This window comes from Saccostrea cucullata, unplaced genomic scaffold (genome assembly GCF_032062105.1).
Source record: "Saccostrea cucullata isolate Sc308-1 unplaced genomic scaffold, CSIRO_AGI_Scuc_v1 ctg239, whole genome shotgun sequence".
NCBI lineage: Eukaryota > Metazoa > Mollusca > Bivalvia > Ostreida > Ostreidae > Saccostrea > Saccostrea cuccullata.
In genome coordinates, this window is record NW_026939884.1 from 189647 (window position 1) to 206398 (window position 16752).

The 16752-nt window shown below is 35.8% G+C and overlaps 1 protein-coding gene across 2 annotated transcripts in view; it reads right to left on the bottom strand.

Moving 5' to 3' along the window:
* Window positions 1-1094: 1094 nt before the first annotated feature.
* The window catches only part of LOC134254176 (uncharacterized), a 38659-nt gene continuing 23001 nt past the window's right edge, over window positions 1095-16752 (bottom strand). For both annotated transcript variants that reach the window (XR_009989269.1, XM_062736719.1), the window contains one exon: window positions 1095-1672. Coding sequence is in view for 1 of the 2 variants with exons in the window: in XM_062736719.1 (XP_062592703.1) it covers window positions 1209-1672 (464 nt within the window). In the remaining variant the exon portion in view is untranslated. The remainder of the gene's footprint in view (window positions 1673-16752) is intronic.

Genomic DNA, 16752 nt, shown 5'->3' on the forward strand with positions numbered 1-16752 from the left:
AAATGACCTCTCATTGTGGTACCACCCTACCCCTGGGTGTCATAATTTGAATAAACTTTACAACACCTAATAAAGGTATTTCAGATCTATACATCTTATGAAATAATCATTGATTTTTCCCTTGTATTCCTTTGCGGTCCCTGTGGGTCACTTTTTGAACAAACTTGATTTTTTACTACCTGGGATAAAATATAACAATGTGAAATCCATGATTAAAATAGTTTTATTTACTACAGTAAAAATTTTAAATTAATATAGTGAAAACGTTTATGCTATTTTCGCATATAATATTTAAAGAAATTATAGTTGTCAGTCGTGTTATTTGTTAAGAATACTTAAGTTTAAGAAAAGTCCTATTAAAGCAATCAAAATAATTGTGTTCACAAGAAAGACTAAACTTACACTAAGTCTAATGCAATATTTACATCATTTGGTCTTTGTGACGGCAAAAAACCAGAAGTTCAAGAACAATAAATACGTAACTGTATGGGTAACAATATCTAAGGCAAATGAAATGTTGCAATATTCAATCTTTCCCATTTATATTGCATAACTTTATTTGTATTCTATAACTTTCCGTTTGCTTTATATAATTTTCAATTTGGAATGGATTTTTTTTTATTTTCTTATATTTTCTATTGTCTTGGAGACACCTTCTTTGAGGTGCAAGAACATACCTGCTATCAAGTCATGTTTTGACGGCATAGCCTCTTTATTAGCTCGATATGGAGATAACGTACAGTATTTAAGATCAAAAATCCATAAAACAATATAATAGGAGCCGAGCAAACACGGACCTCCAAAACATTAGAGGTGGGATTAGGTACCGGCGGACCACACCTGTCGTGTGCTCATGATTAGGAAATCACGAAAAAAAAAATCCGTCGTCAATTCAGTGTATAAATAGTGGACTAAATTAATCAAAAAATGTCAGCAAGCATTTGACTCAATGATAAACTGTACTTGCTGACAAAAAAATTTTGACAAAGCCTCAAAGTTGTTTAAAAATATAAAATGTTTACAGACGAGTAGACATATAGACGTCTGAAAAACGTACATATGCTTTAATAAATAGAGCTAAATATATAATTATTCTTTCGAGCATAAAAAGTATTGTAGTGTAATAAACAAAACTCATTCAACATGCAAAGTTTCTGCAAAATGTCGCTCTTTAAGTTAATTGTTATCACTCCAAATTTTATGTTTATTCACGTCATTATTTTTTTCTTCTTAATATTGGTACCTTTTTTCGGAATATTAGGTGGTCCTTTGGCTTCAGAATGCGTTTCTATGACAACGTTTTGAGTCGCCTGCTGAAACTTTAACTTAGTGTGAGTCGTGCCTTCGAATACCAGCTCGTTTTGTATAACATCATAATTGTCATTTTGGAGGGGCGTCTCTAAAACACCCACATAAAGTTCTTTGCCATATTCTTTTTTGCTCTGATGTGTATATAGACAGATCAGTCTCTTGAATTTTCCTCGAAAATATTTCGCAGATTTTATTAGTACGTAAATAATGTTAATGCAGGCAATGATCAATAGTAGCAAGTGCATTGGATCTCTGAAATTATTATTAGAATTTCGGTTCACCTCTGGTGCAGAATTCCATTTAGTTGAGAGTATCATTTTTTCTGTTGGCCCTTTTGTCCGTTTTTGATTATGGGAGTTACCTGTGAATATGACAAGTGTTATTTCATAATCAATAAAAGCATGATAAATAAGTCAAATCATTTATTTCATCCTAATCTGAATTTGAAGCCGATTAAATGTTTTTGGAAGATGGATCTACATATACTCTTCAAAAAAGGAAATGCATGGTAAAATTTTTCTGACTCATTGAATATAAAGTTCATTTAATAAGATGATATACATGTTTTAATAATACAGAAATGTAGTTAACAATAGGGTTACAATTAAAGTGTTGAGCATTTTGCAAAATCAGATTTTTTCGTCTATGAGATTGCGGAATAGCTGTACAGTTAACAATTGCGTTAAAGATAACCCATTTTACTCGAATCAATCATATCCATCTTTTTAAAAAAAATTATGACAAAAATACTTTCCATGATCGCCTTTTTTACTATAACTAGCTCCACAGAAAGAAAGTTAACAAAACACCAAACAACGTCATAGAAGATCGATGCTTCAGATCAACAAAATAGTCACAGTGAGAGACGAAATACTTGCACACATATTTTTGACATCCCAGTCTTTGGAAATGTTAATCCACAATTTGTTGTAGAATTAAATTGAAAGACGAATAAGATATTTATCTTATTAGGGTATAATCGCAATATAGTAACTTTACGCGAACTATTTTCAAAAGCGCGGACTTTTCGAAAGGATACTATAAACCTACTGAATTGTTGAAATTTTCATTATCTTTTTCGTCGGTACTCTGTGAGTGGTTATATTCTCTGTCGTGTTTTAGCAAATAAATAGATTAGTAAATTGGAGTTTGAAGAATTAATATGCGGTATGCATGAAGTCGCCCGACAATGTATATAGTGTACATATGTACCATAGTTTGTATTGTTTGTATGTAGTTTTTGCATCTCTGACCTGTTTGTTTGAAATGAATATGTGTTATTAATGTACCCCATTAACCAAAATTTTGGTTTGGGTGGATGTAGTGAACTGAAATGAACATGTATCTAGTTGGCGATAAAAGTACAACACCGTTAAACAACGAGCATTAATTTACTTGTATTTAACTAGTTCGTTATATATTAAGTGCAATCTTTAACTTATTCATCTTTCAATGAAAATTCTCATGAACACTGAATTTCCTACAGGATTTAAACGTTTTTGAAGATTTATTTTCCCATTTAGAAGTATAATAATGTACGTCTATGTAAATGTTCCCAAGATTTGTTTGAATTGTAATATGATTACTGCAAGCATGAAAATATTCTCAAGATTATTCTTTCAGTTGTAATACTGGTAATGCTGAGATGTTTTTACTATATTACAATGTAATTACTCCATTAAGAAGTTAAATTTTGAATTCGTTTAAAGAAAAGGGTTTGAAAATACAGTTTACCTCGATAATCCTTAATGCATTATAATAACTTTCTCCTTTCTAATAAATAATTTCGAACAAAACTTCTTGTGGTTGCTTAACATTTTGTGCATATAAAGTTCAAAATTAATTGTTTTCTTTGATAATATGAAATGGACAATGGAATTACATTTGCTTGATATCTTATTAAAACCTTTTAATTTAGATGACTGGGCTAAAGATTCATGAAGGTGAAAAAAATAAAATATTATGATAGAATGTTTAGGTGAATGTATAAATATGTTAATTATTTATACATATTGGTCTAAAACTACATACAAGCTCTCAATGGTGCAGCAAATAAAAATCGTTTGTGTAATTATAGGCCTATATTTAAAAAAGCTATCATGATGTCCATAAGTCCCTATCTAAGTACAAAACATTATAATCTAAGTTGCTACAAAACCTTCTGTACAGAATGAAGAGTCCACTATATATATGTACGAGCACAGGCACCAAACTCGCTTGAATTTTTGACCCCCTAGTATATTATAACTCTTTATAATATACTAGGGGGTCAAAAATTCAAGCGAGTTTGGTGCCTGTGTGTACGAGCCATAATTTAGACCTATATATCATGATTTGCTCAGGCCATGACCATTTGGAAGAAATCTAGAAGCAGAATTGATTCCCCCGAGGACCAAAAATATTTTTTTTCCGGCTTAATACAGGCATTTAGTATCGTTTTTAAAAAGAGGGGGTGTCGATATTCGAGAATCTTATTCCGTAGGAGTGGTGGTAGAGGAAGGTTCCAACTTACGTTCACAATTGGCATTGGAATACAATATCAATTACTCAATTTTGATATGCTCAACGAAATAAAGGGTACAATCAAGCTTAGGCTATTAAAATAAAATCATTAAGTTTGCAGTAAATTTGTTACATGTAACTGGTAAATTTAGGAAAAGTTAGATGAAAAATTAATTGATGGTGAAGAATCGGTCAACCTTCAATGTACATTTTCCATTGGAAAAGTTTACGTGTAAAAGATGCCCCCACCCCCTTTATGTGCCTGTATTAATCAGCAAAACCACTCAAAGTGCTCTGTCACCATGCATACCAAACGTGAGCTAATGTTCAGAAAGGTATAAATGTATTTTTTTCATTAAAATTGTTTCCAATAAAGTCCTGTCCTAAATGTTTATAATACCGCATATTTGATTTCATCTCACAATATGCGTCGTTATCAAAGCTCTATCCTCAATATTATATGTCATCATTCATCTCCTTTTTGTGAAAAAAACTAATAAATGAGATAAGCCGGAATTTATTTATCCATTCATACAGTGTCGGTACTTAGTCACTAGGTTTACGGGTTATCTCCCCTTTTCCATGCATCAATGAAAGTGAAAGGTGGGTGATGAAAGTATCCGATTTATTTTTGTGGATTATGAAATACTTTATCATATTTCCAGTTTTTAAAGTTAAGTTTCAGTCAAAGAATTAACATGGGTTATCTTATAACATTGATTTTGCTCGATGGCAAATATTTCATTGGATTGAAACAGATCGATTTGCCACCCATCCATACTTTAAACTAGGGCACATGGTACAAGAGGTAACAGTATGGTAAGAATAACCAACTTCATCAGCAGATTTTGAATGAAGAAAAGCGTACTTAGTGAAATATTATTTAAACAAAATGAGCTAATGTAAAAATAGCTATGAACTTCAACTTTATTCGGTCCATGTTATTCAAGGTCAATGGTCAAACTTCCATACACATTGTGTATGGAAGTTGTCATGGTAGCTTATATTTAGATACTAGTTCCCTTGGCCTATCTGTTGCATTTTATCAGTTTATTTAAAATATTTTGTGATATTTTGATAAATAAATAAATAATTAAATAAAATAAATGTTCAAGGACAGGGCTACCCTAGCTGCACCATACTACCTTTTTCCTTAAAACTGAATAAATAGAAAAAATACAGATTGAGAATTCATAAAAGTTTGATAAATCTATTGCATCATGTCTTTAAAAATGTTATTTAGCTAGATTTACAAAGAACAGAACTCTAATTAAAGTATATAAATTTTCAATCAAGGCCATTCAGCTTTAACAAGGGGCCAAAGAGAGGCATGAAAGATATGGAATTGCGACAAAGGCCGTAATCAATTGTGAAATAAAATAGTTCTAAATAAAATACAGAACAAGTTGTGGTGCTTTTGAATGTTATATTACAATAATGCATTTTATGTATATGAATTAAGCATCAAGTACATATAAGAGGTGTATTTGTTTATACATATTTACAGTTGTACACATGCTATGACAAAACTCAAGGTAAGTAAATATGAATGATGACTAAATAGATTTCGAGTCAAAAATTACGTTGGATAGAAGCATTACAATGAACAATTCAGGCTGTAAAATCTAGGGGGCATAGGTTCCATGCACCTGAGTTGAATTGTACATTGTCTGTCAAATCTACATAATAGTTATATTAGGACCAGCAGCATCCTCACCTATTCAGATATCTCTTCTCTTAGGGGGCTTGACAAGGGGGACAACTTCAGACTCAACCAGAACAATAACAATGTGTGCATAGTAATTTAGGACCTCAATGGTTCACTAGTTGATATAGACAGGGTTCCCCAAATTTTAATTTGATTAACTACATGTAGATATCTAGCAAGGCTAGCTAATATTTTGCTGGTTTATATATATCAAAGGGTTCAGATTACATGTAAGTGAGATGGGGTCAAAGGCATGTTTCGCTTATATTTTCTGTGTAAATTTTTTGGTTTAGTTAAAATTATACATAAAGAAAATAAAAGAAGGTCAGGCTTTTCGTTCATGTGGAAGCCGTATCCAATGTACATGAACATAATTATGAATTTCTCTAACAGGGCCTGTACCTTAATTGAGTAGGTTTGATGATATCATATAACACAATAAAGACACATACATTTAATGTCTTCTCACCCCTTAACTGCACAAAGGCCTTGTATTTTATATATTTGTGTTTAGTAAATGAAAAGTTTTGTATCATCTTATGATAACATGAAAAATCAGGTAAACTTATTGTACTAAATTATATAGATTATTTCACAAATGTTGATTATTCACACAGATGTCAATTATTCACACAGAGATTAATTTCAGCATGGGCTTTTATTTCCTGACAATGTTCTAAAAATAGTCACTTATACAAGAAGAGAATTTTAGGTAACATTTATTCCTTTGAGTTATCTTTCTCATTAGGGAACCTTTAAATAGGAAATACAACTTAAAGTCCCTGAACTTTTACCAGTGTTACTCAAGTTATTCAGTTTGACAAAGGGATGAGGGACAAATTACAGAGTTCTTCAGGTGCTAAAGTCAATGCGGGCTCATTTGGATAAGGCTCACAGTGCTGGTTCTTTCTGTGTATTTTCCTTATGTCATATGCTGTATGAATGGTCACGCAATAATAATAAATAAATCAATAAATAAATAAAATAAAACGGGTTATAATGAGACTTATAAGGTTTAAAATGGGGCTTAATTTTTTGTCGGTGTTGGTTTCTGCTGTGTCTCGAGGTTGTTAAATAAAAAGATTTGCTATTACACACAGATAAGAGTTGCTTCAGTTAAAATTCTATATTCACAGATTTTAAATTCACAAAGGGTAAATTGTTTAGGTAACTGGCTTTATTTATCGGGAATTATAAAATTAAAAAACACAAACAAAAAATAAAAAACGCTGAAGGCGAGATTACCTAACGGCATAGGAGATACAAATTCTTAAGGGGGGGGGGGGGGGGTGTTGTTGTTGTTAGACACACATTGTGCCACAGGCTAGGTTACAATCTGATCCATCGCCTACAATATTTTCTTTTTAATAGTATGCGCTTAATCTCATATGGGATTAAGATGCATTAGTCAGTGCATATGTACATGTAGTTTACATTCATGCATTAGCTATATCGGGTACAAATACAGGTTACTTCTACAAGTAAGAGCCTTGGTTAACGTCCTTACGCTCCTTGTATACCTCGGAGCCAAGTCAAAAGTATCTCGTCGTGAACCTCTAGCATGCTGGAGTAAAATACAGGTTAGCTAGGGGATACAAATACAAATCCACATGTGTGTTGGAGTTTAAGTTTCATAGTACACATGTACTAAGATTAGATAAACTTCTACAGGATTTTAGGGTATTAGATAAAGGATAGGTTTCCACTGACTTAGCATATTAATTTTCATGCTCTATATCATATATCCATTTTTCACAGCCTTAAAAAGAATTTTGAAGTCTATGTTTTTAATAACCTATTCCACAGCATATTTTTGCAGGGGGGGTTCCCTTTAAAATTCACAAAGTAGGAAGTAAGATCATTCCTTTTTGATGGAGCATCAGCTGGGAAGGGATTTAGAAGAAAGGTTTTAGTCATATGTGCCTTACATGTCTGGTGCAGTCCATCTACATTTACAAATGCTTAGGGGTAAATACAAAGTCCCATATTGTGTTTCATGGTTTGCAACGTAATTAGTATATAGAAGATTTCATCAATTTTAAATGGTCCTTGGAAGATCTTGGTTTCAAAAATTAGTGGTTCTTGTATAACCTCATTCCTTCAGACCTGGCAAGATACATTAAAATACATGTATCACAAAACATGTTCTGCAGTTAACAAATTGGGAATGTGAACACTTTTAAGATTATTGTCAACAATACAGGTACAGCATAATCATGCTGAAATGGGAAAGGGGGGTTAAAGAGTATAGGTGCTCATTCATCTTGTTTGTAATCTTTGCTGCAGGAAAGTAATTTACAATTATTATTTTTTTAAATCACCTAAAAAATAAATAAATAAGAAATAAAATTCAAATGAATAAACAAATAAATTTAAAGAAAAGAGGGGGGGGGGTTAAATCTAGATAAAACATATTTCCTACATTATTTTCTTACATTAGTCCAGTCACTTCTTTCTTGCTGACTCAGTAATATAACTGGATATTAAATTATTAATAATAGAAATAATAGAAATAGAGACCCAAAGCAATATAACTTTGAAAGATATAAAATCAGGGGGGAGGGGGGTTAGGCACGATTAATTTGAAGGGAGACCAGAATTATTTTAATGCAACATAGATCCACAGTGGGTTGGAAATAAGAGAGAGTGATGTCCACGATGGATGGGTTGCTGAGGGTTTTGAGTAGACTAGGAGTCCATGGTGGGTGGTTAAATTGAAGTTGCCTACCACCACCAGGTGGCGGTGGGCACCTACGGTGCCCATGTGGCGAAATCGTCACCTTCAATTTAACCATTGAACTGTTGAATTTGTTGACTTTTTGTGGTTGATGTTGATATATGTGATGTTGACTTTGAAAATTATATCATGTACAATGTAAATCTAAAGCAAAATAATATAATTAAAAGACAATTTGTGTTGAAATGTGTCCGTAGCACGAATGAGGTCAACCCAGCGTGCTACTTTTCCCGTCAGGGAGGGCACAATATATGTTGATTTTGGGGGTATGCCAGTTTGCCGGCTGCCCCACTGTTGTGTAGACCACTGTGGACAATACCTGCCAACTCGAATAAAATATCAAACTTAAATACTTAGCATTTGTTTATTATATATAGGTCTTTGATAATATATAATTATATTAGATGTACATATACATGTATGTATATGATTTATAATTTCGAATTAGAGAATGTACTCGAGCAATTAAAGCCCGACTTTCAGTCTTTTGATAAGGGTACTGTACGGTGGCTGGTATAGGACATGGTATGAGAATTCTTTTTATTAATTCGTGGCCACGAAATAAAATTCGTGGGAACGAAATAAAAATTTGTGAGAACGAAATAAAATTCGTGGGAACGAAATTAAATTCGTGGCCACAAAATAAGATTCGTGGGAACGAAATAAAAATTCGTGGCCACGAAATAAAAATTCGTGGGAACGAAATAAAAATTCGTGGCCACGAAATAAAAAGATAAGGAATCTAGTGTATTGATAGATCGGGTTCGCAATTTAGATGTGTCCATAGACGCGCGCATTGAGTGATTGGCAGAAGGATAAAACGTACGCTGAACTAGGACCTTAGGTCCCCCGCGCAGTTCACGTCTATCGGGTCTGTTTACTCCGCTACAAAATGTAGTGCATTGCATACGTAAAGTGAAAATAGAATAAATCGTAACACTGTGAAGCCTTTTCAGTGTAAAAAAAAAAACCCAGAAAATTTATTTTTGTCACGGGAATAACCATCTGTGATGGGTATTAGAGAACAAAGAGGGGGAGGGGGTTGCTGAGCAACATTAACTGCAATATTATAAGATATATGATATATTAGAGTTTAACATTTATGGATTATGTTGGGTGACCTGTGGTCTCCCCTATGATTTTATTATTCCATGTAAGGTTATAGTATCTATATAACACAGTGCCTAACCTCTGATCTCCTTACTAATAGTAAGCGACGTACGTCACGTCTCTGCATTCGCAGATCTCTAACAAACCGGGGGGGGGGTTGAAGATTTTGCCCCCTACCACCCCTTTTCATTTCGCTCGGACTTTTCACCAATCCTTTAACATAATGGAATAATTATTTGTTAATAAATTATTTAATGTCTCTTTTGTCTTCCTTATGAGGTCATGCTTAATTAAATAGGCGACCTCATCACTTTAACACTCTTTGCCGGAAATCCGTGATCAGAGGCGTAGTCACAAACTTAAAAGTGGGGGGGGGCTCAACTCCGGAAATTCTTTGACAAGCAAAAAAAAAAACAAAAAAAAAAAAAAAAAAACAAAAAAAAAAAAAAAAAAAAAAAAAAAAAAAAAAAAAAAAAAAAAAAAAAAAAAAAAAAAAAAAAAAAAAAAAAAAAACAAAGTTCAAAAGTGGGGGGCTCAACTCCAGAAATTCTTTGAAAAAAAAAAAAAAAAAGGGAAAGTTCCCCAAACTCGAAAATCCTATTTCGTGGGGGGGGGGGGGGGGGGGGGGTTATTGGCCAACTTTTTAAAAGGCAAGTTACTTTCAAATCCAATTTTTTTCCAAAGTAAAGGTTATGTTGGGAAAAAATACCTGTGATTTTGTTCTTCATTAAAAAATGGGGGGCACAGACATACTCTTGCCCCCCCAGATCTGAAAGTGGGGGGGCTAGTGCCCCCGCTGCCCCCCCCCTGTGACTACGCCTATGGTGATTTTTATTTATCTTACAAAGATGTACACCCTGTATTACAAAGTTTGGGGCTGCATGGAGTTTTCCTCCCATTTCCTTGGAATTAACACATCAAATTCATAAACCCATCAAAACTACATTAAAAAAAAGGAAATAAAATTTAAAAAGTGCACCAATTGTTATTTAACTTTGGGATACATATACTGTATTCGAAGACAAGCAAGTTGACTTATCTTCCAAATTCCAATTACATACATGAACATTTAGAGAATTCGGAGAAATTGTGCACTTTTTCCTCGGTCAAAAAATTAGGGTCGCAATTCTTTTTTTGAGAGGATTTAAAAAATGATTCTACACATACCATGATTTTAAATTATTGCCTACTTATAACTTTAAATAACATCGTAATAATGTACAACATAATATTACCTTTGTCTCATTCATATACTACAATTTGTGAAGTATGAAAGTCTTACTGATGGACAATATAAGACTTCCGCTTGTTTCCATAATCTTTATGCGAATACCAGAGGTAATAAAAAGTTAATAAGACCAACGGTCACTTTATATCGTACATATTTAGGGCGACCATAGGTCACCTTATATTTCCATTTCTAATTTTTTTTCTCTATGATGACTGTTTAAAAGTTGGGGGAATTTATTTCTTGATAATTCTGCCGGAATGTAAATTAGGCAGGTCGATAGGTCAGCAGCTAAGGAGGCCTAATACGCATGCAAATCTCGTGCGCATCTGTCTCTGTGTCTAACGCTAAGGAGGCCAAATATGCATGTAAATCTCGTGCGGCGGCCTTTGTGTTTGACGTCAGTGTGCGAGGACTATTGAAATTGGCATGGAAGTCCTCGTGTAATTTAAATCGATTAGTCTACATTTTTAATGTCTAAGTCTAGAATTTTATTTCACAATGAAATGGAAATACACATGTATAAGGAATCACTGTCTAGTTTTGAGAGTATGCCAGGGACATCAACAATAGTGGGAAACATGGGATAAAGCAAATTATCCCATGTTTCCCACTATTGTTGATGCCCTGGCATACTCTCAAAACTAGACAGTGATTCCTTAAATATTGTACATCAAAAGGGAGACCAGATGTCATCTTCTGTTCTAAATCATATGGGGGACCAGAGGCCACCTTATTTTGTACATCAGTAGGGGGACCAGAGGTAACCTTATATTGTATATCAGTAGGGGGACCATAGGATACATTATATTGTACATCAGTGGGGGACCAGGGATCACCTTATACTGTACATAAGTAGGGGGACCAGAAGTCACCTTAAATTGAATAACAGTATGGGGACCAGAGGAAACCTTATAATGCAATTTACATAAGGAGGGGGAACAAAAGTTATCTTATACTCTGAATCAGTAGGAAGACCAGTAATCATCTTATTTGTACATCAGTAGGGGCCCAGAGGACACCTTATATTGTACATCAGTAGGGGGACCTGTGGTCACCTTATATTGAACATCAGTAGGGGACCAGAGGACACCTAATATTATACTTTAGATCAATAGGGGGACCAGAGGGCACCTTATATTGTACATCAGTAGGGGGCATCAGTAGGGGACCCAGAGGACACCTTATATTAAATAACATCAGTAGGGGACATCAGTAGGGGGACCAGAGGTCACCTTATATTGTACATCAGTAGGGGACCTGTGGTCACCTTATATTGAACATCAGTAGGGGACCAGAGGACACCTAATATTATACTTTAGATCAATAGGGGGACCAGAGGGCACCTTATATTGTACATCAGTAGGGGGCATCAGTAGGGGACCCAGAGGACACCTTATATTAAATAACATCAGTAGGGGGACCAGAGGTCACCTTATATTGTACATCAGTAGGGGACCAGAGGTGACCTTATATTGTACATCAGTAGGGGGACCAGAGGACACCTAATATTACACTTTAGATCAATAGGGGGACCAGAGGGCACCTTATAATGTAAATCAGGAGGGGGACTAGAGGTCACCTTATATTGTATATCAATAGGGGGATCAGTGGACACCATATTTCGTACATTGGTAGGGGGACTAGGGGTCACCTTATATTTTACATCAGTAGGGGGACATCAGTAGGGGACCAAGAGGACACCTCATATTTAACATCAGTAGGGGACTTCAGTAGGGGGACCAGAGGTCACCTTATATTGTACATCAGTAGTGGGACCATAAGACACCTTTTATGTACATCGGAAGGGGGAACAGAGGTCACCTCATATTGTACATAAGTAGGGAACATCAGTAGGGGGAAACAGATCACCTTATACTGTATATCAGTAGGGGGACCAGGGGTCACCTTATATTGTACAACAGTAGGGGGACCAGGGGTAACCTTATATTGTACAACAGTAGGGGGCCAGGGGTTACCTTATATTGTACAACAGTAGGGGGACCAGGGGTAACCTTATATTGTACAACAGTAGGAGATAACAGTAGGGAGACCAGAAGTCACCTTATTTCATACATCAGTAGGGGGACAGAGCCTTCAGTTCAGTTTTAACGTTCGTTACACCAGAGGTAAACTAATATTGCACATCAATAAGTTGACCAAAGGTCACCTTATATGTTATTTCATTATGGAGACTAATGGTCATCTTTATATTGTACAACAGAAAAGGGACCATAGGTCACCTTATACTGTACAAGAGAAGACGTCAGATTATATTGTACATCATAAGGGGAAACGGAGGTCACCTTATACATCAATAGGGGGTCAGAGGTCACCCTATGTTGTAAATCATTATGAGGACATTAGGTCACTCTGTATTTTACATCACAAGGGGGACAAGAGGTCACCTTGTATTGTACATAAATAGGGAGACTAGTGGTCCCTTTTGTTGTACATTTTTAAAGAAATCAGTCATAAAAAAAATTATATGAATGCTGAGAGATAAAGCATCAACGATTCTAGACCCGTCTTAACCAACAGACACCTAAAAAGAAAACAAGGGCGGACCAGAAGGTACAGATACGAGGGGCGTTCAATAAATAATGTCATCAGGGCTCGGAAAGAAACAAAAAAGCGTTTTTCTATGATTTTGTCTTAATGATTTAATTAAAATATTCTCTTTTAATTGAAACACATGTCCGAAACATTTTTATTAAATTTCTGATTGCTTGACAAAAACAGCAAAGGTCTGAGAAGAGCAGAGAATTGCAAGAGCACAAAGATAGATTTATAGGCAATTTTCTTAAATATTAGTGGTCTTCTTGTTATTATTTGTTGGTATTATTATTTACATTTACATTTACATTTACTGTTGGTCCCTCTACTGATGTACAGTACAATATGAGATGACCACTAGTCATTGCCTAATGAAAAATATCAGGTGACCTCTGGTCCCCGAACTGAAGTACAATATATGGTGTCCTCTGGTCACCCTACTGATGTACAATATAAAGTGACCTCTGTTCCCCAACTGATGTTCAATATAAGGTGAACTCTGGTCCCCCTACTGATGTACAATATAAGGTGTCCTCTGGTCCCCTTATTGGTGTACAATCTAAGATGACCTTTGGTCCCTCTACTGATGTACAGTACAATATTAGGTGACCACTAGACCCGTATAAATGTTAAATATCGGGTGACTTCTGGTCCCCGTACTGATGTACAATATAAGGTGTCCTCTGGTCCCCCTACTGATGTACAATATAAATAGACCCCTGGTCCCCCTACCGATGTACAATATAAGGTGTCCTCTGGTCCCCCTACAGATGTATAGTATAAGGTGTCCTCTGGTCCCCTTATTGGTGTACAATATAAGGTGACCTCTGGTCCCTCTACTGATGTACAGTACAATATTAGGTGACCACTAGTCCCCGTATTAATGTAAAATATCGGGTGACCTCTGGTCCCCGTACTGATGTACAATATAAGGTGTCCTCTAGTCCCCCTACTGCTGTACAATATAAGGTGAACCCTGGTCCCCCTACCGACGTGTCCTCTGGTCCCCCTATTGATATACAAGAGAGGACATCAGGTCCATTCGCTGATGTACAATATAAGATGACCTCTGGTCCTACTACTTATGTAAAATATAAGGTGTCCTCTGGTCCTGCTACAGATGTACAGTACAATATGAGGTGACCACTAGTCCCCGTACAATATAAAGTGACCTCTGGTCCTTCTGCTGATGTACAACATACGATGACTTCTGGTCCTTCTGCTGATGCACAATATAAGGTGGTCCCTCTACAGATGTACTGTACAATATTAGGTGACCACTAGTCCCCGTACTAATGAAAAATATCGGGTGATCTCTGGTCCCCGTACTGATGTACAATATAAGGTGTCCTCTGGTCCCCCTACTGATGTACAATATAAGATGACCTCTGCCCCCCCCCTTCTTGTGTACAATATTAGGTGTCCTCTGGTCCCCCTACAGATGTGTAGTATAAGGTGTCCTCTGCCCCCCTACTGATGCACAATATAAGGTGCCCTCTGGTCTCCCTACTGATGTACAATATAAGGTGTCCTCTGGTCCCTCTACTGATGTGCAGTACAGTATTAGGTTACCTGTAGTCCCCCTACTTATGTGCAATATAGGGTGACCTCTGGTCCCCCTACAGATGTATAATATAAGGTCCTCTGCCCCCCTACTGATGCACAATATAAGGTGCCCTCTGGTCTCCCTACTGATGTACAATATAAGGTGTCCTCTGGTCCCTCTACTGATGTGCAGTACAATATTAGGTTACCTGTAGTCCCCCTACTGATGTACAATATAGGGTGACCTCTGGTCCCCCATATGATGTACAATATAAGGTATCCCCAGCCCCCCCCCCCCCTATTATGTGCAATAAAAGATTACCTTTGGATCCCTATTGATTTAAAATGTAAGGTGACTGTCTCCCTACTGATGTTAAATATAAGGTGTCCTCTGGTCCCCCTACTGATGTACAATGTAAGGTGATCTTTGGTCCCCCTATTGATGTACAATATGAGGTGTCCTCTGGTCCCCCTACTGATGTACAATATAAGATGACCTCTGCCCCCCCCCTTCTTGTGTACAATATTAGGTGTCCTCTGGTCCCCCTACAGATGTGTAGTATAAGGTGTCCTCTGCCCCCCTACTGATGCACAATATAAGGTGCCCTCTGGTCTCCCTACTGATGTACAATATAAGGTGTCCTCTGGTCCCTCTACTGATGTGCAGTACAGTATTAGGTTACCTGTAGTCCCCCTACTTATGTGCAATATAGGGTGACCTCTGGTCCCCCTACAGATGTATAATATAAGGTCCTCTGCCCCCCTACTGATGCACAATATAAGGTGCCCTCTGGTCTCCCTACTGATGTACAATATAAGGTGTCCTCTGGTCCCTCTACTAATGTGCAGTACAATATTAGGTTACCTGTAGTCCCCCTACTGATGTACAATATAGGGTGACCTCTGGTCCCCCATATGATGTACGATATAAGGTATCCCCAGCCCCCCCCCCCCCCCATTATGTGCAATAAAAGATTACCTTTGGATCCCTATTGATTTAAAATGTAAGGTGACTGTCTCCCTAATGATGTTAAATATAAGGTGGCCTCTGGTCCCCCTACTGATGTACAATGTAAGGTGATCTTTGGTCCCCCTATTGATGTACAATATGAGGTTACCTCTGGTCACCCTTTATTACTTTCACGTTTCTGCTAATATATATATTAGAAAGTTTATCTTTATAAAGTTTTAAATATGATTATTTTGGAGTAAGACAAAGAAAAATGGCTATCATATAAAATTCAATTAATATATAAGGTGACCTGAGGTCTCCGTATTGATGTCGATGAATTTACTTTTGTGCCTTTAATGCCAGGAGAGTTCCTGGAATGTTTTATTACTACGCAAAATGACGAACTATTTGCAGGGGACCCCAGGTCCTAGTTGAGCGTACGTTTTATCCTTCTGCGAGTGATTGACTAAAATTTTCTCTCAAAAATATCATGCCTATGTATGGGGGGGGGGGGGGGTATGCATTGTTACAAGTGTCCTTTTTTCAATGTGGCGACCAGTTGCATAGTTGCATTGAAAAATCTGATGTCTGAAAAATGAAAACTGGATTCCGAGAAAAAATACAATGTAATCAGTTGGACAAATTTTTAACTGTATCCATAGAAAACAATTTCAACTTAATTTTTTTTCTCCAATCATATTTCATACAAGTACATATATCGATGCCTTAGTATGTCTAAAAGTTTCTTTTGCTTTATGCGTAATAGCAACCATTCTCATGTATTTAAATTGTAAAAATGTCATTTATTTCTAAGCATAAAATTTTTTCAAAACTTGAAAAAACAAAAAAAAAAATAGTAGTGTTTGCACTCTGCTTTAAAATAAAAAATATTAGACCGCTCGGGTTAAGGAAACATACTTATGCTCCGGCTTGCAAAAGAAGTATTTTGTATTGTAATGTTGTTTATCTTCTTTGTTTCCCTTAAAAGAATTTACTCAATTCAAATATTCTCACAAAAGGTTAATGGAACCTATCAATATCATACATCTTAAAATTTACTCTTTGTAAACAGGATATATCAATAGATAAAAGTCCGGGCTTTT